This window comes from Alligator mississippiensis, chromosome 15 (genome assembly GCF_030867095.1).
Source record: "Alligator mississippiensis isolate rAllMis1 chromosome 15, rAllMis1, whole genome shotgun sequence".
Classification (NCBI taxonomy): domain Eukaryota; kingdom Metazoa; phylum Chordata; order Crocodylia; family Alligatoridae; genus Alligator; species Alligator mississippiensis.
Window position 1 is genome coordinate 30,760,257 of NC_081838.1, and position 26,071 is coordinate 30,786,327.

The window sequence follows — 26,071 nt, forward strand, 5'->3', positions numbered from 1 at the left end:
CCCCTCCACTGAAGAGAACCCAGGCATCCAGGCCCAGACCTGCGAGTGAGCGTGCAGGGGGTTCTGGCTCCTACCTCTGGCCTGGGGGGGAACGTGTCTTTATGTCCAGTGGTCACCCACCCGCGTCCGCCTGTCCGGCCTCCCCCCCGCCCCCTGCCGCAGCCCCCGGCCCCGCCCTGCACCGTGGCACTGCGAGCTTCCCCCGGCAGTGCCCCCCACCCCTACACCCCATGGGAGGGTGAGCTGGGCAGGAGGGTGGGACAGCTGGGATCCGGAGCCCCCTGCCCGCCCCCTCAGCCCCAGGGGTCCCTGCAGCCCCACCAGGCCAGGCCTTCCCCCCCCACCTGCCACCACTACAGAGTCCCCTGCACCCAGGCTGAACATCTCCCAGGTAACACAGACATGTGTAGGGTAAGAGGGGGCATGGGGAGTGAGTGTGCATGTGTGTGTCTGCAGGTGTGTGCGCCTGAGAAGGATGCGTGTGTGTGGGTTTGCAGAGGCATGTATGCCAGGTGGGGTGTGGGTGTGTGCATGGAGGGGGTGGTGCGTGCCTGGGGAGGGTGGATAGGGGCGTTGCGTGTGAGCAGGGGGGGGCCTATGAGGGAGGGTGTGTGTGTAGGTGTGTGTGCGCACGCCTGCAGGACTGTGCATGCGTGGGGGCAGCTAAGGGGTGTTGTGCGTGTGTGCGCAGCATGGGGCGGGGGGGCTGTCACAGGGCTTTGTGTGCCCGTGGGTGTGTGTCCCAGACGCCTGGGTTCCCTGTGTGTGTGCATGCGTGTGTGTAGGGCTGGGTGTGCATGGGGGGTTGCATGTGGGTGTTTGTGCATGTGTGTCTTGGGACGCCTGGATTCCCTGTGTGTGTTGGATGTCTGGGTTCCCTGTGTGTGCGCGTGTATGTGTGCGCGTGTGCCCGCCCCAATCAATCTCATCCCGCGATGCAAAAAAGCCCTGGCGCACGCAGAGGGGGGTACCATTAATATGCAAATGTGCATGCAAATGAGGGGGGAGGGGGGCCCGGAGCTTGCACCTACCGCGGCTTCCATCGGCGGCGCCCGCCGGCAGCTCCATGCGGCCGGGCGGGGCGGGGGGAGGGGCCGGCCCCGCTCCACCATCATCATCATCGCCCCCCCCCGCGCCCCCCCTCCATCCCTCCGGCCCTGGCCGCGGTTGCTCGGGCAACGCGGGATGCAGCCACGGCAGCAGCCGAGCGGGGAGGGGGGAGGGGCGGGGACCCCCGCGGGGGGAGGGGAGAGGAGGGGGCGCGGACGGCTGGGTTCTCCGCAGCAGCACCCCGCAAAAAAAAAAAAAAAAGCCCCCAGACTTTTATGCAAATAGGCTTAGCAGGACCGGGGTGCTTAAAGGGAGCTGGAACGCTAATGAACACCCCCCCAGAGATGCACCCCCCCATTCACACGCACAGAAAACCCAGGCGTCTGGACACACAGCTCTGCTACCCCCAGGCTGCAATCCCAGTTAATCCAGGTTAACACCCCCCCCCCTCCATTCATACACAGCCGGGGGTGGGGGGGGAAGGAGTGCACTTAATCCGAATTAATGCCCTCTTGCCTGCACCCCCCAACACACATGCAGCACTCACGTGTCTGACACACACACCCACTACCTCTCAGGATGCAATTCCCCACCCCATTCACAGACAACGCAGGTGTCCAACATGCGCACACACGCACTTCTGCTTCCCCCAGGATGTGATCAATTAAACTGGATTAAGACCCCCACATTCACAAACACAACCAGTTAATCCAAATTAACTTCTGCACACATAACTGCTACCTCCCAGGATGGGATGGTAGTTAATAAAGATTAACCTCCCATTCTCTCTCACCCAGGGCCCCCCAACTCAGGGTACAAGTTAACTCCAGCCAAGCATAGACCAGCCAGGCCAAGCCGCATTTACCCCAGAGCAAAGGTCACAGGGTCCAATCCAGATTAAGGGGCTGGCTCAGATGCCTCAGCTGGGGGGTGCAGGATAAGGGTGAGTGCGTGAACACGAATGTCCAGAACACCTGGGCCCAGGGCATTCTGAGATGAGCAGGGGGGGGGTGCTGCTGCGCCCGGGGTTTTAGTGGCTCACAGGTGCCACCTGGTGGCCACTGGGACAACAGCACCTGTGCCCCCCTGGTGGTCAAACCAGGCACTGCACCTGTGCCCAGCAGAAGTAGACTGCCCCCCCCCGAGGAGCAAGCATACCTTAAAGGAGTCCAAGGGATCACCTGGGTTCTCCAGCCCTGGGAGGGGAGGGGGGAAGGAGCCCAGACACCTGGGTTCTCTCCTGCTTCAGGGGATCGTGTGGGGCTGGGGGGCAAGAGCCCAGATACCTGGGTTCTGGGAAAGGACTGGGGCCCACAGCTTTGCGGCGTGATGGGACGGGAGGCCAGCTGCCTGGGTCCCTCTTGGCCCCCCCAGTGACACCGCAGAGCCACCTCTACCAAAGCCTTGTGTTTATTGGCTGCCACGCGGCGCGTACAGGACATCCAAAAATCAAGAGGTTGGGGTTTCTTTTTTTTTGGCTTTTGAGTTTTGTAGAAAAATACACTCTCCCACCCCCTCCCCATATTTATATTATGTACAAAACCACAGGGGAATCATCTTATAAAAAGCCCCCACTGGCCCACAGGTGCTAGGGCCCTGGCTCCATGTGCCGGGGTGGGGAAGGATCCTGTTGGCCCCAAGGGCCCGGCCCAATCCTGGGGGGGGGGATGATGCTGGGTCCCATCCAGTCCAGTCCTGTGTGGCTCCGGCTGGCGCTAGGCTCTGGGAGGGCATGGCAGAGCTGGGAGCGCCTAAAGGAGGGGAGAGGGTGGTGGTTATGCATTGGCCTTGCCCCCACGACTCCTCCCTCTCCCCCCCCCAGCACAGTGACTCCCTGGGGCTAGAGGGGTCACTGGAAGAAGTCAATACCGGAGCTGGGGTCACTAGAGGGAGCTGGTACAGGTATGTGGGGTCATGAAAACAGTCACATACAGGCTGGGAGGGGAGAGGAAGAACATACCAGGACTGGAGTCGCTAGAGGGGGCTCATATAGACATGTGGGGGAGATATACTGAGACCAAAGTCACCAGAAAAGGCCGAAGTATGTGGAGGCATGTACTGGAACCTGGATCACTTGACGTGACTTGTACAGGAGTGCAGGGGACACATACCAGGGCTGGAGGTATGCAGGGAGTTTTACCAGGGTCACCAGACGGAGCTGGTGGAGGGGTGCAGGGGCTGGTACAGATGTACACGAGATCGTACCGGAGCCAGGGTCACTAGAGGGGACTTGTACAGGTGTGCAGGAGGCACATACCAGAACTAGGGGCACTAGAGAGAGTTCATATTGGTGTGCAGTAGGTCATACTGGGGCCAGGATCACCAGAAGGGGCTGGCAAAAGCAGACAGGGCGAGGTACCAGGGCTGAGGTCACTAGAGGGGACTTGTGAAGGTGTGCAAGGTCATATTGGGGAGGGGGTCAGGTATGCAGGGGGTCATACTGGGCCCACAGGCCCTAGAGTGGCTAGCAGAGGTGTACAGGGGCATGTGCCAGGGTCACTAGAGGGGACTCGTACAGGCATGCAAGGGGTCACACTGGGGTAGGGGGTCAAATCATACTGGAGCCGGGGTCTCCAGAGGGGCTGGTAGAGGCACATGGGGCGCATACCAGGATCAGGGTCACTAGAGGGTACTCATACAGGTGTGTAGGAAATTGTATAAGGGGTTAAGTGTGCAGGAGGGGTTGTACACATACTGGGGCAGGGGTAAGGGGTGCGGGTGGGCGGGGGGTGTCGTACCGGGCCTGGGGTCCCCAGAGGGGCCGGCAGAGGCACGTACCGGGGCCAGGGTCACTGGGGCACCAGGCCCTGCAGCAGCAGGCGCCGCCCGGCATCGTAGTCATCCTCATCCACGCTGACCAGCAGGCGGATGGCCTCACGGCCCACGGCCTCACGCAGTGACTCAGTAAGGAAGACGCCCTTGAGGGCCTCCAGCAGAGCTCCACTCATGTAGTCGCTCCAGAAGGCGTCCAGGTAGGACAGCTCCGAAAACTTGATATCGCAGATGATGGAGCCCAGGTCCCGCGCCTTTAACACCGTGCTGGCCTGGCTGAAGACGTCCAGGGCCCGCTCCAGCCGGTGCTGCCGTGCTGAGGCCACATTCTGCCGCAGCACCGCCTCATGCTCGCAGTACTCGGCCCGCACCCGCAGCCGAATGTCTGCCCGGCCCACGCACGCACCCACGGACAGAGAGGGGTAGAAGGGGCAAGGGCAGATGGGGAGAGACACAGGGGAGGAACAGAGAGACATAGACCAGCACGGTTAGGAAATGGAACAGTGGGGGCACATGCGGACGACCCAGAACTGCCCTCACCTCCCCGCCAACGGACACACAGCTGCGTGTCCACGCACACCATATTCCTGGGACCCCCAACACCCCCACCCCCATGGGGGCCTGGTGCTGGGCCCCCCGCCCAGCCCCACTGGGTAGGGCAGGGCGGGTTGTGGGGGCAGCGCCAGGCCAGGTTTCAAGGCTCTCGGTGGGTCCTTGCAGTTTTTGGGCATTTTTTTTTTTTTTTTTTTACCACACTCTGTACCGGCCGCTGGCCAGGGCCGATACTTTTTGCTTTTCCAGAGGTCAGAGGAACTGCGGACTGAGAGAAACACGGTTCAAACTTTCAGCACACTGTAATGGGCACGACATCACAGCGGGGGTCGGCCCGCACCAAGACCTGATCTTTCCCCGCCAGCCCCCCGCCCCGGCTGGGGGCCACTGGAGCTCTCCGGCCGGACATGCATGTGTGCGAGCATGCGTGTGTGTATGTGTACATGTGTGTGTGCAAAAGAGGGAATGGAGCCCCGGGCGCCCCCAGACAAGTGATGGCAACACGGGGAGGCGGTTACCTTGGCGAGCCAGGGCCCGGCAGAGCACACAAGAGACGCAGCGTCTCTTGAGCAGGCAACTTTTGCTTAATGACCTGGAAGTCAAACGGGGGGTTGAGAGAGCAACGGCAGCAACCGCGGAGCAGCAACACGCACCCCCCAGCGCGGGGAAGCAAGGGGGACACAGGGGGGCACAGACCGGACCCATGGGTGACGCCGGAGAGGCCTAGATCTGCGAAGCAGCTGCGGTGGTGGCGACGCCTGCGCCCTGGGGCCTGCGCGGGTTGTGCGCTGGTCGGGGGGAGCCACCCCGTGGGATGAGGGGCTCGGAGACCGGCGCGCAAGCCGGGGCAGGGGGCAGCGTGGCCCTGGCTGCATGGAGTGAGCAAGGCACGGGGTCCCGGGGGGCGTCCCCCCCCCGCCAGCGGGGACGGGGAGGGGGCCAGGCCGGGACACCTACCACAGGTCACCTTGGTGGGGGCTGGCGAATCCTGCGGGGGGGTAGCGGGATGCTTGGCCCCGGCCCGGCGCCGTGCCAGCGTCCGGCCTCTGCTGGCACGTTTCCGCTTCCCAGACACACAGCCTGGCAGGGAAGAGACATGGGAGGTCAATGCCTGGTGATTTCGAACTCCCCAAACCTGTCTGCACCCAGCCCCCCTGCCTCACCTGTCTCCCAAGGGTCCTGCCGGGGGTCGGCAGAGGCCGCATCAAGGCAGCTGCCCACTGGGTGCTCGGCAGACGAGACGGCCGGCCCATACGTGTACCGCTCTGGGGACACTGCATAGGGGGAAAACACTGTCATCATCACTCAGGCATCTGGGCTCCCCAACCCCTCCTCCTGGCCCTGTACCGGTGAATCACCATTGCCCAGCCCCTCCCAGAGAACCCAGGAGTCCAGGATCCTCCCCAATCCCTTCTCTTGGCCCCATACCGGTGCGCGGCCTCTTTAGGGTGACATAGGGCAGCAAGTCATGGCGTGTGAGCACCCGCAGCAGCTCCAGCAGGTGCCGGAAGTTGCCCTCATGGCAAAGTCCACGGTGCTCCAGCTCCAGCAGCAGCTCTACGCCATTGTAGGGGGTGCGACGTGGCGCCAGCACCTCTAGGGGAGCCGTCTCGGGGCCGGCAGGTGACGAGGGCGGATAGGGCTTGGTCTCATCCAGCAGGAAGGCCAGCACAGCCACATCGGCCGCACTCAGCTGTGAGCCCACGACCTCGAAGAGGCGGTGCAGGGACAGCATCCCGTAGTACTCCAGGCACTCCTCCTCCTCCCAGGGCTGTGCTACCCGGCGCCGCACCGCCATAGCGCTATAAGGACCTCAGCACAGGCAGGACTCAGTGCTGTAGAAGCCTTGGCACGGGTGGGGTCGGGATGCCCGGATGGCGTGGCAGGGACGGGCCAGCTCTGAGCGCAGGGTCTTGGGGCTCTAGTCTGTGGATGGGAGCCCCCAGACTCATTAAGCCAACAAAAGGGATGGAACCCAGTGTCCCCGCGCGCTGCCCGCCTGCTCGGACATGCCCCCCGCTCCCCAGAGAGCCCAGGGGTCCGGCCCTGCCCAGCGCAGCACAGCGCTGCTTCATGGCAGCTCGGGCAGAGCGCACCGGGCTCCACGCGCGGTCAGCAGTGGGCACAACTTCCCCCTCCAAGGCCCACGACGGGGCGGGGGGGTGTCGGACCACACTCGGCCAGCAGCACTACCCCACCCAGCACCCAGGGGCTGTGCTCCCCCCGCCCCGTGCACTCATCCCTCCTGGCTCCCCCCCATGGTTCCACCCTGTGCCCCCCCTAGCAGCTGTGGTTCTTTCTAGCCCCCCCCCCCGGCAGCCATGTTTTTACATCTTGTCCAGGACGCCCCCCTGCAGCCACAACTCCTTCACGCTGCGCAGCGCAGCTCAGGGCCACCATATTCTCACCCCGCCCCAGATACAGCCTCACCTCCTTCACCAACATCTGCCCCCCCCCCGGAAGCCATATTGTTTCCCTGCAGCCCCTTCCCACACCGGGCCCCAGGCCTGGTCCAGGCAAACGGCCCCGGCCCCACGTAGCCCCGGGGGCAGGGTTTTGCCCCGCCCCGTTGGCCCCCGCCTGCTTGAAGCCTTCCCCAGACACCTGGGGTCTCACTGGCCCCAGCACCTCCCCCTGCACTGTCGTCTCCTCCCTCCGGCGCCCCTCCCCAACAACCCCCCAGGAACATGGTTTCTTCCCTCAAGCGGACCCCCCCACAGGCCAGAATGGCCTCGCCCGCCCGCCACACCACCGTCCTCAAGTCACGGGGGTCTCATTCTACTGCCCCCCCGAGGCCTCCCTAACGAACAGGACAACGCGCTCTCCTCTCCCTCAGCAACGGGGTGATGCGGCTGTGCCCCCACGACTAATATGACCTCGCCCACCCTCACCAGCTCTTACAGCAGCAGCCTCCGCCGCTCAGCTCCTTCTGGCACCTTCGATACGTCTGCGCATGCGCTAACCCCAGCGGCCGTGCATTGCCGCCCCCAGTCCCGCCCACCGCGCACGCGCTGCGCTCGACCCCTCCCCAGAGCGCATGCGCCACCCCCTGCGCCTGCGCCGACAGTAGCACGGGCACAAATAACACCCTTTTGCGCCTGCGCCAGCCTGATCCCACCCCCCCCCGGCACGTGGATTCTCGCTCCCTGTCCTCGTGATCCAGGGAGGGAGGGGGAGATGCCGCCCTGCGCAGGCGCACAGTGCTCTGGCTAACGTCAATGGCGTTGCTAGGTGGCAGGCCAGGCCCATCTACACATTGGCGCAGAGGGGCGGGGCTCGTTCTCCTCCCGACTTCGACCAGTCCAATTTTTTTCCAGCATGCAAATTAAGGGGCGTGGCTACCCCATCCACCCCACTCCTCTACTGGAGCGAGAGGCGGGGCCAGGCGGCTCCCGGCACGCCATTGGCTCAGGGCGCGGGCCCGGCACCGTCCCCTCGCCACCCGAATCGCCCCCTTCAGCATCGCGCGTGCGGATTGGCTGCAGGCTGCGGCGCGGCGGGGGCCAATCGCCGCGCGCCGTGTAGCGGAGTCTGGGCGCGAGGAGACCGGAGCGGGCTGCGGCTGCGGCCGGGGTGAGTGGCGGGGCGGGGCGGGGCGGGGCTGTGCCGTGCCGTGCCGTGACCTCCGGCCTATACCACCCCCCAGGGCAGCAGCCCCCCCCGGGCACCAATGATCCCTTCTACGATCAGGAACACCCGCCGTCCCCCGGGAATGAGCCACCTCCTGGCCTGTAACAACCTCCCAAGCCCCAGCCCCCCGCCCCATGAACCATTTCCTGGCCCGGAATAGCCCCCGCTCACCAGGCCTGGCTTCAGTCCCGCCCCCCCCGCGGCCGGGTCATACTCCACCCCGAGCATAAGCTTCCCTCCCCAGATTGCAATACCTCCCTATGGCGTCAGGACTCCCGCACTTCATGAACCAGCCCCCCTGCCTGCCTCCCACCCCCACCCCGGAATACGAAACCAGCTGCCAGCCAGCAATAGGCCCCCAGGGTCTGGTAACAGCCCCCAGCCCGTGCATGTAGTTATCCCCCAGAACTAGTCAGCCCACCCTGGGCCCATTTTCCTTTCAGTTCTGGCTAACGGTGGGAGGAGGGTACCACAGCCCCCAGCCCCTACTGATAGCTGCCCCCGGGCGTTGCAGGCAGCAGCATGGCGGAGGAGCTGGCACCGGGGCTGTTCTTCCAGCACCAGTACATGTGCTCCGAGTGCGGTCTGCTCTACAACACGCTGGAGGAGGTGGTGCTGCACCAGCAAAGCCACCTGGGTGATCCCGCCCCCCCACCCGACCCCCACTACCAGTGCCTGGACTGCGGCCGCGTCCTGCTGTCCCCGGATGAGCTCCTGGCCCACCAGAGCCAGCACCCGCGCCCGGCGCCAGCACGCCAGCCCACACCCATCCCTGCCCCCGGCCAGATCCGCTACCAGTGCGGTGAGTGCCAAGAGCTCTTCCCCTCGCCTGAGCTGTGGCTCACGCACCGCCAGAGCCACACGCCCATGCCACCTGTGCACCCCTATGAGTGCTCTGAGTGTGCCGGGCTCTTCCCCACCCCTGAGGAGCTCCTGGAACACCAGGGCGAGCACTTCGCTGAGACTGAGAAGGAGAGCAGCGAGCCAGCCGCCCCCGAGGCCCCCAAGCCTGAGCCAGCCAGCCCAGCACCAGCGCCACCCGAACCCCCAGATGCGCTAGTGCCTGCAGCAGCAGGGGAGGAGTTCACCTGCGCTGAGTGCCCACGGGTCTTCAGTACAGCCAACCGGCTGGTGGCACACCAGCGTGCCCACATTGATGGCACACATGAGTGTCCGCGCTGCAGTAAGGTCTTTAAGAAAGCAGCATCACTGGAGCAGCACCTGCGGCTCCACACGGGTGAGGCCCGCTACCTCTGCGTGGACTGCGGCCTGGGCTTCGGCACCGAAATGACGCTAGTGGGGCACCGGCGCAGCCACACGGCCAACCCGCTGCACCGCTGTGCCTGTGGCAAGGCCTTTAGCAACATGACCAAGTTCCTCTACCATCGCCGCACCCATGCCGGCAAGAGCGGCTCGCCACCAGCCCGCCCACGCCCACCAGACCCCACACCAGCACCGCTGCCCACCACCACACCAGGCACCTTCCCATGCCCGCAGTGCGGCAAGGCCTTCTCCAGCCATCCACGCTTGGTACGGCACCGGCGCCTGGTGCACATACTGGAACGTAAGCACCCCTGCCCCACATGCGGGAAGCCCTTCAAGAAGCTGGTACACGTGCGTAATCACCTGCGCACACACACAGGTGAGCGCCCCTTCCAGTGCTGCGAGTGCGGCAAGACCTTTGCCTCACAGGCCAATCTGGCACGCCACCACCTCACACACACCGGCGAGCGGCCCTACCAGTGCGACGTGTGCCACAAGCGGTTCACGCAGTCCTCCAACCTCCAGCAGCACCGGCGCCTGCATGGCCCGCGTGAGCGGTGCCGCCGGGATGTGGCAGCAGGAGTGGTGCAGCGGGCACGGGGTGGGCAGCGCCGCCTGGCCTGTGTGCTGTGTGGCAAGGCCTTTGCCAACTGGAGCAGGCTGAGCCGGCACCAGCGCTGCCACGCGGGGCTCCGGCCACACCAGTGCCCGCTCTGCACCAAGAGCTTTGGGGCAGCCTCAGGGCTGCGGCTGCACCAGCGCACACACACAGGCGAACGCCCCTTCCCCTGCCCTGACTGCCCCAAGGCCTTCCGCCAAGCCACACACCTGCAGGAGCACCGGCGCCTGCACACAGGCGAGCGCCCCTACCGCTGCCCACTCTGCCCCAAGGCCTTTGTGCAGGCCATGCACCTGGCTGAGCACCGGCGCACACACACAGGCGAGCGCCCGCACCGCTGCCCACTCTGCCCCAAAGCCTTCAAGACGCTATCCAACCTGCGCAGCCACCGCCGCACCCACGCCACAGTGCCCACCCCCCCCGCGCCTGTCACTGCACCACCCACCCAGACCATCATGTGCACCGAGTTTGGGGAGGCCATTGCCATCATTGAGACAGCCGAGCCACTGCCACTGGCTGAGACGATCGAGATCTACCAGGCCGCCTTCGAGGGCAACCTCCAGCTGGACGCTCTGCAGGTCAACGCCTTCGTATAGGGCCGGGCCGGGGGGCCTCCCCTCCCCCCTGCACCTCGCCCCCTCCCCGCACTGTAAATAAAAATTCTGGTTTCAGCCCCTTGCGCTGGGGTCGGGGTATCTGTGCCCCTCGAGAGGGTGGCAGGGACTCCCAAGGACCAGGGACGGGGGGGGCACTGGAGCCCATCATGGGGCCTAGTTTAGCAATGGGAGCAGGGATCCCCCTCTCCCCCACAAGTCCTGCCCTGCAGCCCCTCCTCATGTCCCCAGTGGGGCCCAGGCATCCTATGCTACAGCAAAATAAGGCAGGGTGGGGTGTTGCCTTCTCCTTACCCCAGGAAGCAAGGGCAGGGCTGCACCTCACCCAGCCTCTCCTTGCAGACGGGTGGGGTCCAGAAAGTGCCTCTCAGCCCCTTCCCCTCAAAAACCAGCTGCCCCCCATAAGTCTCCCAGCACAGGCTGCCTCGGGTCATGCCAATAATTTATTGAAGGGGTCTGTACACAGCCAAGTCTAAGAAAAGGGCTAATGGGGCCACAGGCCACCCCCCCTCCAGCTCATCTGGGGGCAGCAGGGGGGGTGGGGGGGAGGCAATAAGAAAAAAATCAACTATTTACACAGCGATCCATAAAAGGAGGGGGCAGGGGTGTATTTACAAAAGGGGCGGGCAGGGACATAAAACTCCCATTGGGGTCCAGAGCATGAGGGGCCCCCCATAGTTGCGGGGGGGCACAGCCATAGCTTCCCCCCACCGGCTCTGGGGGGGACCTGGGGGAGAGGCTTAAAACTGAAAGGGACTTTAAAATGGGGGGCAGACAGAGACCTTCCCCCTCACCCCCCACAAGGCAGCAGCTGGGCCAAGGGGTCATTGGAAGGGACGCTAAACCCTCGCCCCCTTCACAGTTCAGTTGGGAGGCGGGGGGGAGGCCGGCCCCAGAGCCCCTCAGGAGGTGCTGGCGATGGGTCCCGCGCCGTCACCCAGCTGGTTCCTGTCACCGCTCAGGCGCCCCTCACCTAGGGGTGGAGGCAGAGTCAGGGGGCACTCAGGGATCCCCGACCCTCAAAATACCCAATGCAGCTGGCCACTCACCTTGGGGAGCCACACATCCCCCCAGCACCCGGGCGTGGGGGGGCACCAGGGTAGCGTTGAGCACAGGCTGGATGGCGAGCTCTGCAGAGAAACATGGTGGGGGTCAGGCTGGGGGGTCTGGGGGGCCAGCTCCCCCTCCCTCCCCCCCTGCACTCACCCACAGGGCTGAAGTTGAAGAGGGGGGGCAGGTCACGGCCGCTGGGCAGGCGCGCACCCGGCTCACGCAGCTCATCGAAGAAGGGATCAGCGCAGGCCGCCAGGGGCGAGAGGCGCGTGGCCGGTGTGTACTCTAGCAGGCGGGCGCACAGTGCCACCGCCTCACCTGGTGTGCGTGGCTTGAACACCTGGGGGAGCATTGGGGATCAGGGTGGGGGCACCAGACACCCCCCACCCATACCTTTCCCCCCACCTACCTTGGCCCAGGGGTGGGCCTTAATCTGGGGGAACTTGAACTCTGTGTAGTTGGGGTTCATCTCCCGGATTTGCTCCCGTGTGGGTGTCCCGAGCACCTGATGGGGAGAGGGGGGACCTGTCACACCAACCCCCACCACTGCCCAGATGCCTGGGTTCTCTCTCTGCTTTCAGAAATGAATGGGGTCCAAGATATCAGACAGCTGAGAGCCTGGATGCCTGAGTTCCAAGAGGGGAACAGGGACCTGGATGTCTGGGTTCTTTCTGCTTTTTGAGAAGAACAGGGCCCAGCAAGATGGGCAGCTGGGAGCCCAGGCAGCTGGGTTCTCTCTCTGCTCTTGAACGAACAGGGTTCAGGAAAATAGACATATGGAAGCCCAGACGCCAAGGATCCAGACTCCTAGGTTCTCTCTCTGCCCTTGGAAAGAAATGGGGTCCAGCAGTATGGGCAGCTGGGAGCCTGGGCACCTGAGTTCTCTTTCTGCTCTTAGAAAGGAATAGGGTCCAGGAAAACAGGCAGCTAGGAGCCTGAATGCCTGGGTTCCAGGGACCCAGATGCCTGGGTTCCCTCTCTGCTCTTGGAAAGGAACGGGGTCCAGGTTGGTATCCCAGATACCTGGGTTCTGGGAAAGGAATGGGGACCTGGACTCCTGGGTTCTCTTTCTGTTCTTGGAAAGGAATAGGCTTTGGAAGGACGGGCAACTAAAAACTCCAGACACGGGTTTTCTCTTTGCTTTTTGAAAGAAACAAGGTCCACAACAGGCAGCTGGGAGTCTGGACTCCTGGGATCCAGGAAGGGAACGGGGACCCAGATGCCTGGGTTCTCCTTTTACTCTTGGAAAGGAACAGGGCCCAGGAGAACGGGCAGCTGGGCCTGGATTCCTGGGTTCTGGGAGGGAAATGGCGAGCAAGATGCTTGGGTTCTTTCTGTTCTTGGAAAGGAATGGGCTTGAAAGGATGAGCACCTGGGTACTGGCAGTGCAACAGGACCCGGATGCCTCAGTTCTCCACCTACCTTGATGATCTCCACCAGCTGGTCTACACCGCTGTCCCCAGGAAAAATGGGCTGCCCCAGCAGCAGCTCGGCCAGCACGCAGCCCGCCGACCAGATATCTGTGGACAGGGCAGGGTATCAGGATGCCTGGATTCCCAGCCCGGCAGGCAGGGGCAGGATGGGGGTGCTCTTACCTATGTTGGACGTGTAGTCGGTGGCACCAAAGATGAGCTCGGGGGCCCGGTAGTAGCGGGAGCAGATGTATGAGACATTGGGCTCGCCCCGCACCAACTGCTTGGCACTGCGGGAGAATCGGGGCCATGAGCCAGAGCACAAGGGCCCAGCCACAGCCTTGCACAGGGGCCCAGCCACGGGGAGCAGAGGGAGGCAACCCACTGGCCTGGCTCTCATACCACCTCTGACATGATAGGGGAGGAACCCTTGCACAAGGGGCTGGGCACGAGTGTCAGTGGGGAGTAACCCTCGCACAAAGGGCTGGGCGTCACCTGCCGAAGTCGCAGAGCTTGAGCACAGCCGTGTCAGGGTCAACCAGCAGATTCTGGGGCTTGATGTCGCGGTGGCAGACACCCTGTGAGTGGATGTAGGCCAGACTGCGGAACAGCTGGTACATGTAGACCTGTGGGCACCAGGGGATGGGCGGTCAGCACAGCGAGGGGGGGCAAGGAGTTTCTCCCCACATCCCCTGACCCCACCTTACCTTGACATAGATGACCGGGATGGTCTGCTTGGCCTTGGAGAAGTGCCGGGCCACGCGGTACACCGTCTCCGGCACGAAATCCAGCACCAGGTTCAAATAAACCTCGTCCTTCTAGGAGGACAGGGGGTGAGACCCCCTGGGATGCCCCCACCACCACCACCCCTGTGCATCCCTAGCTGAGCAACATGGCTCCCCAGAGCCCTCCAAGGACCCCGGGTCTCCTCCACAGTCCCCCGCTCCCCTGACAATTCTGGCTCACCCTGCCCCAAAAATCCTGACCCACTATACCCCAAACTGCCCCCCCCCGCTGACAAGTCCCAAACTGCTCCCCAGCCCATGACAGTCCCAGCCCCACCCCCGCCCCAAACTGCCCCAGGGCCCATTGATAGTCCCAACCCACCCTACACCAAATTGCCGCCCCTGCTCATGACAGTCCTGCCCCTCCCTCCCCAGGCTGTCCCCCCCAGCACCCCCACCTTCTCCCCGCTGGAGTAGAAGAAATAGCGCAGCCGCACAATGTTGCAGTGGTCCAGCTTCCGCATGATCTGCAGCTCCCGGTTCTGGTGGGGGGGCAAAGAGTCAGGGTGAGTGGGGGGTCCCAGGGGTGGGGGGAAGGGAGTCCCCTGCCCCATGCCTGACCTTGAAGCGCTTGTCCTGCAGCACTTTCTTGATGGCGACGAGCTCACCTGAGCCGGCCAGGCGTGCCTGGTACACAACACCAAAGGACCCGTTGCCGATCACCTTGATGTCAGAGTAGGAGACCTCCTGCGGGCGGTCAGGGCCCTGCCCCGGTGTTGCCACCACTGTGCTCAGCTTCCCGCTGTCCCCTATGTAGGGAGGCACAGGGTCAGGGGTGCGAGGGCTGAGACCTGCCACCCCCCCAGGTGGGTGTGAACCCCACGTGGGAGCATGCATTGTTGCCCCCCCCATAAAACTCTAGCCTGTCTTCCCAGCCAGCCCCATCCCCCGCCCCAATAAGGACACTGGAGAACCCTCTAAAGCCCCCCCACCAATTGGGCACCTTTAGACCATAACCCCCAAACCCTAGGAAACACGAAGCCCCCCAACCCTGACCCAGTGCAGGGGGGGACCCCCCAGGACCTGTTGCTCATAGAGAAACCTCCTCAAATCGCTCTGGAAGCCCCCCCACAGGGAGCATTCCCCCAGCCTAAACCCCAAGGCCCTGGGCTCCTCCCCCAAAGAACCCCTCCCTCCCAGCCCCGAACCCCTAACCCATGGGGACCCCCCAGCCCTGCCCCTCCTGCCTCCCTGACCCCCCTAAACCCATAGGGACCCTTCCACCCCCTCCCCCAGGTCGAGGGACCCAGCCCCCCCACCCTGAGCCTCCAAGATCTAGGGGACCCCCCAGCCCAGCGCCTGCCCCCCAACCCCTAAGAACCCCCCCTGGCGCCCTCCCCCAGGTCTAGGGGAAACAGCCCCACCCCCAAGCCCCCCAAAATCCATGGGGAACCCGCCCGCCCCCAGGCCCAGGAGCCCCCAGCCCCATGGGAGCTCCCGCCCCGCCGCCACTCACGGCCCAGCTTCACCCCCGCGGGGAAGGCGCCCCCGCCCCCCCCCGGCCCGGGCCCGGCCTTGCCCCCCCCCGCAGCGGCCGGGATCGGGGCCGCGGGGGGCGGGGCGGCGTCGGCGAAGGAGCCGGCGCGCGGGCGGGACGGGCCGGCGCTACCGCTGCTCATGGCGAGGCCGGAGCGACTGCGGCGCCTCCAGCCGCCGGCCCGGCCCCGCCCCGCCCCGCGCGGGGGCCGCCGGGAAAGCGAGTCCATCCGGCCCCGGAAGCGCCGGCGGGAAAGGGCGGGGCAACAAATGGCGCAGGCGCGGGCGGGGCCGGCCGGGAAATGGAGTCCCTGAGAGGGAGGGAATGAGGCATCTGCACATGCGCGCGAGGGGAGTGATGGGAGAATGAGGCAGGGGGCGGAAGGAAATGGACTCGCGTAGATAGGAGTATCTGTGCATGACGGGAAATGGAGTCCGGCAGGTAGAAAAGGAGGAGGTGTGCGCATGTGTCCGAGGGGCGTGATGGCGGAGTGAAGCCGGGGGACGCTGGGAAATGGAGTCCCGCAGGTCGGAGGGGTAGATACCATGTACGCCTGTGAGTGACTGGAAATGGGCTGCGGAGGGTGTGGAGGTCTGCGCATGCACTGGAGAGATGTGACCGGAAACCGAGGTGGGCATGCCGCGAGGGATTCCGGTAAATGGAGTCTGGGAGCGTGTGGGGGGGGGGTGTAGGCGTCTGCAAGGACTGACAGGAAATGGAGACTGGGAAATAGGGTGTCTGCGCAGGAACCCTCGTGAGCTGCCAGTGACGTCACGTGCTGCCGCGGGGGCCGACGGGAAAGCGAGGAGGCAAAATGGAGAGGCTCCGAGCACGCAGCGCGCGAGAGCCGCAAGGGGTGGCGGGAAGGGGAGTCCAGCCGCTTCCCGAAGGGGGCTGCAGCTCCCAGCTTGCACGGCGCGACGAGGGAAATGTAGTCCCAGCTGTTGTGGGGGGTTGACTACGTCTCCCAAGAGGCATTGCGTGAGGACGGAGCGACGCGAGGCGTCCCCGCTCCCTTGCTCTGCGCGCTCCCCGGGCGCGCCGCTCCTCCTCCCGTCTCCGTGTCCTCCCGCAAAGCGCGGCCGGAGTGAGGGGTACCGGCGGGGGGAACGCCCACCGCGGCTTCCCGCCCCGCCCCCAGCTTCCCCGCAGGGAGGATGTGGCGGGGCAGGGCGGGCCCCGGACGCTCTGGCTTGGGGCAGTGCCAGAGCCGGGGGAGGGCTGTGCACCTAGAGCGGGGCACACCTGGCTTCTCCCTACGGCACCAGGGCAGTGAGGACTGGTGGTCAGAGCCGCCTCCCACAGCCCGGGCCCAGCTGCAGCTTCTCCTTCCTGGGTGGGCTGTCCAGCGCCCGGGCCCCGCCAGGCAGGAAGGGGTTAATGCAGCCGGACTCCGCCCCGGGCTGGGCGCCCCCCCGCCCCGCGGCCCCCCCAGCACCACCCGTACCGGAAGTCTCCAAATCACTGTTTATTGGTTATTTTTCGCGGGTTTTATACATTCGTAAAAGAAGCCGCGGCCGGTTCTGTACAACAAGGTCACTAAGGTGGGGGGTCCCCGCTGCCCCCCAGATGAGGGGGGATCTCCACCCCGGGCGGGAGAACCCGGGGGGTGTCAATGGCTTCTCTGTTCCTAGGGGGGCAAGATGGGGGCGGGGGGCAAGGGAAGAAGTCACTTCAGGTCCCCCCCAGGGTGTGTGGGGGGGGGGGTGGCACGGCCCCCTGGACCCAGCACAGCACAGGCACTTGCAACAGCCCTGAAAGCCCCGGGGGGGGTAGGGGGGCCACGGCCCGGCCCCAGGGGCAGATTTTTGGTTTCCAGCAGGGAACCCCGAGATCAATAGTGGGGGGGGGGGGAGATGTAAGGGGGTGGAGCCCAGCCCACAACCCCCCAGGCCTTGCAGACCCGAGAGGGGCACATGGCCCCCCCTGCAGAAAAGGGGCCTGACGGGGGGGGGGGGGGGGGGGGGGGGGAGAGGAAATTGCTTCTTGTGCTTCCAAAAAAGGCCGGGGGGGGGGGCCAGGACCCCCTAAAACAAGGCAGCAAGTTCACTATAAACAAAGGGGGGGCAGTCCCCATGCAGGGGGGGGGGGGGGGGCTGAAAAATAGGAGATATCTATAGGTATTTATATATGTATAGGCATAGAGGTCCCCGATGTGCCCCCCAACCCCCCCAGTAATGGTGAGAGGGGTATAAAGGCTCCCCCCCAGCACAGGGTGGGGCAATAAGGCAGTGAGGAGGGGGTCTAGCAGTCCCGGTTCTCCAGGGAGAGCTGGGCTGTGGCAAGCTGCAGCTCAGGCCCTGGCTCGGCCTTGGCCTTCTTGTCATCGGCAGGGGTGGGCGCGGAGGCCTCAAGGCGCCGGTCCTCGCTCCAGCGCCGCTTGAAGCGCAGCTTAGGGGGTGCAGCAGCAGCAGGTGTGGGGGGTGGCAGTGGGGCGGGTGGCTCAGGGGCGGGCGGCGCCTTGAACACATCCTCATCATCCTCGCTCAGGTCCGTCACCTCCACCGTCTCCTCCTCTGAGTCGCCCTCGGACACCGGCTCCACTTTGATGCGTGGCGGTGGCTGGGTTGGTGCCGGGACAGGCTCGGACAGAGCAGTAGAAGCCTTGCGGCGCCCAGGGGGTGGTGGCTGCAGCTTGAACTTGAAGGGGGCAGCGCCAGGAGGCTCATCTGGGGGCTTTTCAGGGCGCTGGGGCTGGGGCACCACCAGGCCAGGGTAGTGCAGGAAGGCGCGGGGGCTGAGGTGGTAGTTGTACACGCTCTGCGTGTGCGCCTGCAGGTAGCGCTTCATGTCCTCCGGGCTGAAGGAGAAGTGGGACCCGCCGGGGAACATGGGGCTGAGGGTGGGTGAGGGTGTGAACGGCACATGCCCAGGCGTCAGGGGCAAGGCAGGTGAGAGCTGTGGGGGCAGTAGGGCGCCTGGCCCAGCCAACGGCGACACAGGGAAGGGGCTGAGGGGCTCGGGAGCGCGGGGCGGTGGGCGGGGGTACACGCGGAACAGCCCCTCAGGTGCCAGGCGAGGGTGGGTGGGCAGTGGGGGACCCCCACGGAAGGGGTCGGGGCCAGGTGGGCGGCGTGGGTCCTCGCCCAGAGGCTCCTCCAGCTCCGAGGCGGCCGAGGCGGCATCACTGCAGTCGCTGACTGAGCCGCGGGCCAGGCGCCGTGCCACGGCCGCAAAGACACCCGGTGAGCGCGGGGCCTCTGGACCTGGTGACAACACTTCACCTGGCGTGGCTGGCGGGAACCGGAAGTGCGAGGCACCCGACGGCACTGGCGGCGCGCTCTGTGGCACAGGCCCACCTGCAGGCACACAGCTGCAGTGAGCTAGGGCACAACCCCTCACTCGTGACCTGCTGGTGCCTGCTCCCTACCCAGTGCCCTTCACTTCAGCCCTGCAGCTCCTCTGGTGCCCCTCAGTCCCAACCTGCCACCCCCTGCTCCCCTCCAGTGCCCTTCACTCTTAACTTGCAGCCCTTTGCCCCCTCACTCCCAGCCTGCCCCACCCAGTGCTCCTCACTCCTGACCCACAACCCCCCTGCTCCCACCCCTGGTGCCCCTCACTCCCAGCCCACCGCCCCCTGTACGCCTCTGGCCCCCCCGCTCACCGGCCATGCCCATGTCGATGAAGGGGTAGTTGACCAGCACCAGCTTGTTGAAGTTGAACTTGTAGGTGAAGCGTTTGCCCTTGGTTTTGTGCAGGATGCGCTTGTTGTAGTAGTACCTGGGAGGAGGGCAGACCAGGGGTCAGCACCACAACCACACCCAAACCCCAGGGACCTCAGCCAGCCCAGTGAGTTGGGGCACATGGGGTGCCTGGGTTCTCCAAGTCAGCTGTGGGGGCTGGGGGGCTACAGCACAGGGATCCCGGGGAGCTGGGACACCTGGGTTCTCCCCCACTCACCGCAGCGCCCGGCTGAGCTTGTCGTAGTTCATCTGGGGCTTGCACTTGCGCACGCCCCACAGCCGCGCCACCTCGTCCGGGTCTTTGATGACGAACTCGCCATAGTCGCCCTGCCAGGCGATGACATCGTGGTACTCCTCCTTGCGCAGCAGCTCCAGGATGAAGTGCCACAGCTGGATCTGCCGCGAGCCCGGGCTCGACTCTGGCTTGTAGGCCCAGTCCGGGAAGGCGAAGCCTGGGAGGCAGCGGGGGTCAGGTAGAGGCTGCTGGCCCTTTAAGGGCTATTCCCAGAGAGGTCAAAGTCACCCCCCAGGGGCAGACTTGGATGCCTAGGTTCTGGGTTCTGCATGGGCACGGGAGCCGAAGGGTTAACCCCCCCAGGTCCCCACAAGGTGTGCACATCACCCCCACCTGGGGGGCAACAGGAAACCGGTTTAACTGAGCCCAGGGCCAGTGCCAAGCCACCCACCCTCCCCCCCCACAGAAGAGCTGGTGCCCCTCACTCCTGACCCCCAGCCCCACTAGTGCCCCTCATTCCCAACCCGCAGCCCCCCCAGACTAAACTGGTGCCCCTCACTCCCAACCCACAGCTCCCCCCAAAAGAGCTGGTGCCCCTCGCTCCCAACCCGCAGCACCCCCCTCCTGACCCAGTGTCCCCAGACCCAAGGCGCGCCCCCCCCAGTGGTCCCCAACCCCGCTGGCGGGGGTGGGGTGGGGGGTGGGCAGGGGGAGCGGGCGGGTGGGATGGTTGCCGGCTGAGGTCACCGCCTCCCAGACAAGGAGCCTTTTCTCTGCGCCAGGCGCCCGCCCAACCCCGGCCACATTCCTGGGGGGGGGCGGGGGAGAGGGGCTGGGCCTAGCCTGCAGCCTGGGACCCCCCCTTACCAATGCACACAGCCCCCTGGGATCCCCAGCGGAGCCCCCCCCACCCCAGGGGCATGTCTCTGTGGACACACCAAGTTTTGGGGCACCCAGCCCCCCCCATCCACAGGAAGCTGGGAACTACCATTTTCCAGAAGGCCAATCAGCCACCTAACCCACCTCCCTTGACCCATCTTGATGCCCCACCTTGGAGCCCCTTGGACCCCCCCCTTGGAGCCTGATGCCCCCTATGTCAGGAGGGTACGGGGGGGGGGGCAAGTGCCATCACCCCCAGGCAGCTCTGACCCCCCTTTAACTCCATCAGTTCCAGAGCACCCCCCAGACCAGACCCAGGCACTGGGGAGGCAGGGGGCGAGTGGGGGCTGTTTCCTATTTCCCGAACCCCCAGTGCTCGCAGCCCATCAATAATTCAGGGCTGGTAATGGAGGCCGGGAGCGCGGCGGCCGCAGACGGAGCTGGCGGCATGAGCTCAGCCCCCCGGGGGGCTGCCCCCCCTCCCTGGCCCAGCTCCAGTGTGGAGGGAAGCAGGGGGGCCGAGACAGGGCCTGGCCTGCTATAGGGGGGAGCAGGATCTGATCCAAGAGGTTGCAGAGGACACCAGGCTGTGACACAGGGCGGGGGGGGGGGGGGGGGGGGGGGGGAGGCACAACAGGAGCTGTGATTTGTGGGGGAGGGACACAGGGGGGCATGAGACTCAGGATCCGGGGGCCTGGGGTACAACTGAGCTGGGATATGGGGGGGCTCTGAAAGCCATGGGGAGGACAATGCAGCCTCCTGCTGTACCCCCCCCCCACAAACAGTGCCAGGGTGCACACACTGCCACCCCCCCCCACCGCCGCGTACCAGTCTCCAAGCAACAGGGAACGGAGAGTGCAAGAGCGCGCTAAAAATAACCTGCTGGGAGGGGAGGGGGGGCTGGGCCCCCACCCCAGGACCTGGGGGTCTAGCGCACCCCACTCCTGAAGAGACCTCTCCAGGTAACGGGTCACTTCCTGTCCTGAACGCCCACCCAGGGACCCACTCTGCAGTCGTGGGAAGTCCTGAGGCCCACCCAGGGACGCCCACCCAGGGATGTCCCAGAGGTGGGCGCACATCCCAGCATTGGGGACCCCTCAGGCAATTTGGGGGAGGCAGGCTGGAGCTCAGAGCCGCCCCCCCATCCAGCTGCAGCTCTCCACCCCCACCCGGGCCCACACACGCACGCGCACACACGCGCGCGCGCACACAGACACACACACACACACACACACACACACACACACACACACACACACACACAGAGGGGCCTGTTCTCACTACCAAGGAGGGGCCCGACACCAGCCCTGAATGGGCCACTGTTCCTGGCCTGGCGCTGCCAGACACGCAGGGGCACCCCCCCAACACCGCACAATTGAGGCCTCCCTGGTGCCTGGGGGGGCATCCTCGTGACCCCCGCCTCATGAAGCTGTCCCACCCCCATTCGATCCCCCACCCTTAAGAGGGGGTGGGAGCACCCCCCCAGCTCCCAGCAGGCTCTGATCCTGGGGGGGGGGTACACACAGGGACAGCTCAGCCAGTGACTCAGCCCCCCCACCTCCCACTCCTGTGTGCCAGGCGTGGGGGGCACACGCATACACAAGCACATGGGAGAGAAGGACTGGGGGGGAGCAGGAGCCAGCCCCTCACCCCCCCCACACACGCGTGTGCACACGCACTCGCGCGCACACAATGCGCTGCCTGTTCCCGGCCAGGCTCCTTCCAAGTTTCCTTCCCAGCGTCTCCACTCTGCGCCAGCCCCCCACCCCGTCTGGGCACCCCCTCCCAGCCCAGCCCCCACCCCCCAGGTCCCTGGCTAGGGGGAAAGTTTAGAGGACGGGGTGGGAAAGGGGCCCATGTCTCTTTAATGCCCCCTCCAGCCCCAAAACCGCACGGGCCTGTGACTAATCCCTGGAGCCAGCAGCTAAAAGGCCTGGGATTGAATTCCAGCCTGGGGGGGAGCGGTATTACATCATCCCCCCCCTCGTGTGCGAGCAGGCAAGCACATAGGCAAGCACACACACACGGGCACACACACACACACACCCCCCTCTTAAAGACACAGGTGATTGCCCCCCCTCCCTGGGAAACCACAGCTGGGGGGGGAAGTGAGTGTGGGTCCCCCTTGCATGTGCATGCACACACACACACACAGGCCCCCAGCTCTTAAAAGACATGGGGGCACAGGGGGCCCACACACACATGCTCGTAAAGACAAGAGCTGGAGGGGGGTGTTGAGACACTCCAGGGAAAGAAGTGTATGTGTGCGTGCCTGTGTGTGCGTGCACGCTTGTGGCCCCCTTAGACACACACACATGCTCTTAAAGACAAAAGCTGGGGGGGGTTGAAACTCCCCAGGGAAACTGTGGGGGGGAGCTGGACACTCGTGCCTGTGCGTATGTAGGTATGTACGTACATACACAATCTTAAAGATAAGAGCTGTGGTGGAGGCTCAGACATCCTAGGGAAAGTATAGGGGGTCACAACTGTGTGCGCGCGGGTGCGCACACACACACACACACACACACACACGTGGTCCCCCTAGAAATGCACACAAGCTCTTAAAAGAAGGAAGAGTTGTAGAAGGAGTCAAGACACATTAGGGAAAGTGTGGGGGCCCACAGGCGTGCATGCATGTGTAAGCATGTGGGCCCCGGGACACACCAAACACAATAGAGGGGGGTTGAGACACCCCAAGGAAAGTGTGGGCGGGGGGCACACAAGTGTGTGCATGTGTGTGTGTAGGTATGTGTCTTCAGTGCCCCCCCCACACACACAGACAGGAGTGGGGGGGGGAGAACACCCTTGGAAAAGTACAGCTGGGGGGCACAAAAGTGTGTGCATGCCCCCCCCCGTACACTGTGCACATGCACACACTTAGACACAGGAGTTGGAGGGGAGGGTGAGACCCCCTAGGTAAACTGCAGGGAAGGGCACTGAAGAGTGTGCGAGTGTGTGGCCCCACGCATGTGCGCGCGCACACGCACACATGCGCGCGCACACGCACACACACGCGCTCAGCCCCCAAGTCTTAAAAGACTGCATGTGAAAAATGAAGACACACAGCTTCCCCCACCCCCACTTAAACACACAGAAGTTGGGGGGGTAGAGTCCCCCCCAGGGAAACGGGGGGGGGGGCACGCAGAAGTGAGTGGGGGGGCACGTGCCCCCCCTTAAAGACACACGAGTCTATGGGGGGCCGAGACCCCCGGGACAGTGCAGGGGGGCACTGAAGAGTGTGTGCGCCCCTGAGTCCCCTTTGTGTGCGTGCACCCGCGTGCCCCCCCGCGGGCCGTGCCCCCCCCTGCCATTTTCTTGCCCCGTCTCGGAGTTGGGAAAAGTTTGGTGGGGGGGCTGTGTGGGGGGGGGAGCCGAGGGGGCGGGGCACTCCCAAACGCCCGCATCCCACATACAATCGCTGGCGCCGGGGGGGTCCCCCCTCCCGGCCCCCCGCGTGTCACGTGGCCCCGTGGGGGGGGGGCGGAGCCCCCCCCCTTAAAGGTGCCGCGTGGGTCGGGAACAACAAGTTCTTCTTGGACTCTCAGGTACCCCCCCCACGACCCCCCCAATACAGAGGGGGCAGAGAGCAGCTCCCCCCGGCAACGTGGCAGCCCCCCCCCGCAAGGACTTGGGGGAAAGCAACAAGTCTTCCCTCCTCCCCCAAAAAAACTTCCGCCCCCCCTAGGTGCCCCCCCCCCGCAGTCCGCACCTGCGTCCGCAGGGGTCTTCATGGCTCCTGCGCTGCCGCCGCCGCGGGCTCGGCCCCCCCCACCCCCCCGCCCCGCGCTCATATGCACCGGGCCGCCCACGCCCCCCCGCACACGTCACCGCCGCGTCGCCATGGACACTGGGCCCGCCCCCCGCGGCCCCGCCTCCGCCCCGCCCCGGCCCCGCCCGCGCTGTGGGGGGAGGGCTGCTTAAAGGGCCCGCGCGGGAAGCGAGGGGCAGCCGGCAGGGGGCGCTGCGCTGGGGGGGTGGGTCGAGAGTGAGGGGCCCAGGGCGGGGCGAGTGGGGGTTGCAGGTCGGGAGTGGGGGGTACCAGGACGTAGGGTCGGGAGCGAGGGGCACCGGCGGGGGCACCCTGCAGGCGCCTCGGGGCGGGCGGGCAGGCGCGGGCAGGCCGCAGGAATGCGGCAGGTCCAGGCTGGGGCTGGGGCGGTGCAGAGGCCTGTGGAGTGGGGCGGGGAGCAGGTCGGGGGTTCCCGCCCTCAGCCAGGCCCAGGATGGTGGCCGGCGGGGTGGGCTCTGGAGAGCATGCACAGCCACGCCTGCAAAGGCACGCGTGTGAGGCCTGTGTCACAGGTGTGAGGCCTTATGGGCCGGGGCGGCTCAAGGGGCCAGGGCACGTGTGTGCAACATGCCGAGTATGAGGGGCAGGCAACGTGTGAGCGTTCTGTGACCCCACCCTGGTGCCATGTCCCCATGCATGTGATTGTGTCGCACCAAAACGCCCGTGTCTTCATGTGTGGAGCTGCCATGGCCTATGTGCAAGGGCACCCGTGTGCCCAGAATGGTTGTGCCAACACAAATGCACGCGCACAGACACAGCCCCATGCTTGGAGATTTGCAGGGGGGCATCCTAGGTGCCTGGGTTCTGCGTGTGCAAGCACACAAGCGCATCCCTAATACTCGCGTGCGAGCATTCTCCATGCCTGGCTCGCGTGTTCATGCATGTCCTGGATTCCTGGGTCCTATATGGACATGTGCCCTGGGTGCCTGGATTCTGCATATGTGTGTGTGCATGTAAGTGTGCGCTGGTGTGCCCCAGATACCTGAGTCCTATGAAATGCTTTTGTGTGCATCTGTGCCCAGATACCTGGGTTCTGTGCATATGCCCTAAACACATGGGTTGCCCGTGTGCATGTGTCTGTCTGCCCCAGACACCTGGGTTCTGTGCATGCGTCTGTGTGCGCGTGCACACATGCATGTTAGACACCTGGGTCTTCACATGTATTTGCCTGTTCTGGGCACTATGTGCATGTTGCCAGACCCAGGTCGGTCTCTCCATCCACTGCACGTGCTGCGAGCACGTGTCACACCTGCAACCCCGTGCCTGCGGCTCTTTGCACATCCCTGGGACAGTGTCTAGGCCCTGCATGTGCCCTGGAGGGCACAGTATGGTACACATCTCCCCCGTGTGTGCGGCCACTTGCACGCACTTGGGTACATGTGCATGTGCACAGCACGGCACCCCACACATCTTCAGATCTGTATCTCCTGCACATGCATGCGCATGTGTGGGGCTGGGCCCCTCTCTGCCATGCTGTGCATTGTGCCCCCAGGGATCCCCCCCGCCCCCCCCCCCCCCCCCCGACTCTGGGCCCTGGGGTAGTAATTAGGTGTTTGTTTACGATGCTTCATTTAGCCACAAACTACTAATGCTCCTCGCATGCGTGTGTGCATACATGCACCCGTCTGATGCAAGAGCAGGCCGAGCAAACCAAGGGGTGCCAGGGGCTTGGATGTCTGGGTTCTCTCCAGGTTTGGGGGGGGGGGGGGGGGCTAGGAGCCAGATGCCTGGGTCCCTGATCCAGGTGCAGTCCTGGCCTTGCATGCCCACATGGCCCCTTGCAACACCCCCCTGCCCTCATGCCCATGGCTCTCACTTGGTGGCCTCCAGGCCGTGCCGACATGCCAGCTCCCTGGGGACCAGTCCTGACCGAACATCCTACCTGGGGGGAAAGGGGGGTGAGTGAAGGGGTGACATCACCCCCCCCGCCGGGGTGCCCCCCCCTTCCCTGTGCCCGGGGGTGGGGGGGCAGGGCTGGTGCCGCCGGTTCTGGCCCTGCTATAAATAGGAGCCTTATAAATAATGCAGCGTGATCGGCTATAATTATCGGCGGGAAGTTTGCGGCTGGTAGGATGCATTAGCGACCCCCACCCCTGGGTCCCCAGGCCCTGGGGGCCCTGGCCTCAGCAGGGCACCACTGCGGGGAAGCTTACAGCGCTGGGGGCAAAGCCACAGGGAAGCTGCAGGGTCCTGGCTCCACAAGGAGAAACGGGGGGGGGCAGGGGGGGGGCTGGAGCCACAACGTCTGGGCCCCACC

At 65.0% G+C, this 26,071-nt stretch overlaps 4 protein-coding genes across 6 annotated transcripts; 1 reads left to right on the plus strand and 3 right to left on the minus strand.

The window, feature by feature from the left end:
* Positions 1–2,444: 2,444 nt before the first annotated feature.
* DEDD2 (death effector domain containing 2) lies at positions 2,445–7,383 on the minus strand. Of its 3 annotated transcripts, XM_059718822.1 has the most exons (6): positions 7,266–7,364; positions 5,803–6,300; positions 5,538–5,648; positions 5,332–5,454; positions 3,829–4,207; positions 2,445–2,801 (listed from the first exon to the last, which is right to left on the minus strand). In XM_059718822.1, the coding sequence occupies exons 2-5, from the start codon at positions 6,170–6,172 to the stop codon at positions 3,840–3,842; spliced, it is 972 nt and encodes a 323-aa protein (XP_059574805.1). In that variant the 5' UTR covers positions 6,173–6,300; positions 7,266–7,364; the 3' UTR covers positions 2,445–2,801; positions 3,829–3,839. The 3 variants fall into 3 exon arrangements, with proteins under 3 accessions (XP_059574805.1, XP_006270333.2, XP_059574804.1); XM_006270271.4 differs by lacking the exons at positions 2,445–2,801; positions 3,829–4,207 and having other exon boundaries at positions 4,479–5,454; positions 7,276–7,383; XM_059718821.1 differs by lacking the exons at positions 2,445–2,801; positions 3,829–4,207 and having other exon boundaries at positions 4,479–5,454; positions 7,266–7,365.
* Positions 7,384–7,564: 181 nt separating this feature from the next.
* ZNF526 (zinc finger protein 526) lies at positions 7,565–10,565 on the plus strand. The gene is made up of 2 exons (XM_006270270.4): positions 7,565–7,947; positions 8,519–10,565. The coding sequence occupies exon 2, from the start codon at positions 8,527–8,529 to the stop codon at positions 10,480–10,482; it is 1,956 nt and encodes a 651-aa protein (XP_006270332.2). The 5' UTR covers positions 7,565–7,947; positions 8,519–8,526; the 3' UTR covers positions 10,483–10,565.
* Positions 10,566–10,925: 360 nt separating this feature from the next.
* On the minus strand, positions 10,926–15,471 carry GSK3A (glycogen synthase kinase 3 alpha). Its single transcript, XM_059718819.1, has 11 exons — positions 15,207–15,471; positions 14,312–14,499; positions 14,149–14,232; positions 13,673–13,783; positions 13,461–13,591; positions 13,149–13,255; positions 12,976–13,073; positions 11,963–12,058; positions 11,707–11,893; positions 11,550–11,630; positions 10,926–11,473 (listed from the first exon to the last, which is right to left on the minus strand). Exons 1-11 carry the CDS (start codon positions 15,454–15,456, stop codon positions 11,403–11,405), a joined length of 1,404 nt encoding a protein of 467 aa, XP_059574802.1. The 5' UTR covers positions 15,457–15,471; the 3' UTR covers positions 10,926–11,402.
* A 1,209-nt stretch (positions 15,472–16,680) lies between these two features.
* On the minus strand, positions 16,681–23,821 carry ERF (ETS2 repressor factor). The gene is made up of 4 exons (XM_059718820.1): positions 23,734–23,821; positions 19,128–19,362; positions 18,832–18,947; positions 16,681–18,526 (listed from the first exon to the last, which is right to left on the minus strand). The coding sequence occupies exons 1-4, from the start codon at positions 23,813–23,815 to the stop codon at positions 17,472–17,474; spliced, it is 1,488 nt and encodes a 495-aa protein (XP_059574803.1). The 5' UTR covers positions 23,816–23,821; the 3' UTR covers positions 16,681–17,471.
* Positions 23,822–26,071: the final 2,250 nt, after the last annotated feature.

Bases quoted from the DNA above. Each gene is read 5' to 3' on its own strand.
- DEDD2 (XM_006270271.4), bottom strand. From the start codon at position 6,172: ATGGCGGTGCGGCGCCGGGTAGCACAGCCCTGGGAGGAGGAGGAGTGC. The intron at 5,649-5,802 runs GTATGGGGCCAA...CCCCCTATGCAG, and splicing joins CCTAAAGAGGCCGCGCACCG to TGTCCCCAGAGCGGTACACG. The intron at 5,455-5,537 runs GTGAGGCAGGGG...CTTCCCTGCCAG, and splicing joins GCAGGACCCTTGGGAGACAG to GCTGTGTGTCTGGGAAGCGG.
- ZNF526 (XM_006270270.4), top strand. From the start codon at position 8,527: ATGGCGGAGGAGCTGGCACCGGGGCTGTTCTTCCAGCACCAGTACATG.
- GSK3A (XM_059718819.1), bottom strand. From the start codon at position 15,456: ATGGACTCGCTTTCCCGGCGGCCCCCGCGCGGGGCGGGGCGGGGCCGG. The intron at 13,592-13,672 runs GTAAGGTGGGGT...TGGTGCCCACAG, and splicing joins TCCCGGTCATCTATGTCAAG to GTCTACATGTACCAGCTGTT. The intron at 13,074-13,148 runs GTAAGAGCACCC...CCCTGTCCACAG, and splicing joins CGACTACACGTCCAACATAG to ATATCTGGTCGGCGGGCTGC.
- ERF (XM_059718820.1), bottom strand. From the start codon at position 23,815: ATGAGCGCGGGGCGGGGGGGTGGGGGGGGCCGAGCCCGCGGCGGCGGC. The intron at 19,363-23,733 runs GTGCGGACTGCG...GCTGCCTCCCAG, and splicing joins GAAGACCCCTGCGGACGCAG to GCTTCGCCTTCCCGGACTGG. The intron at 18,948-19,127 runs GTGAGTGGGGGA...CCCTCCTCCCAG, and splicing joins AAGCTCAGCCGGGCGCTGCG to GTACTACTACAACAAGCGCA.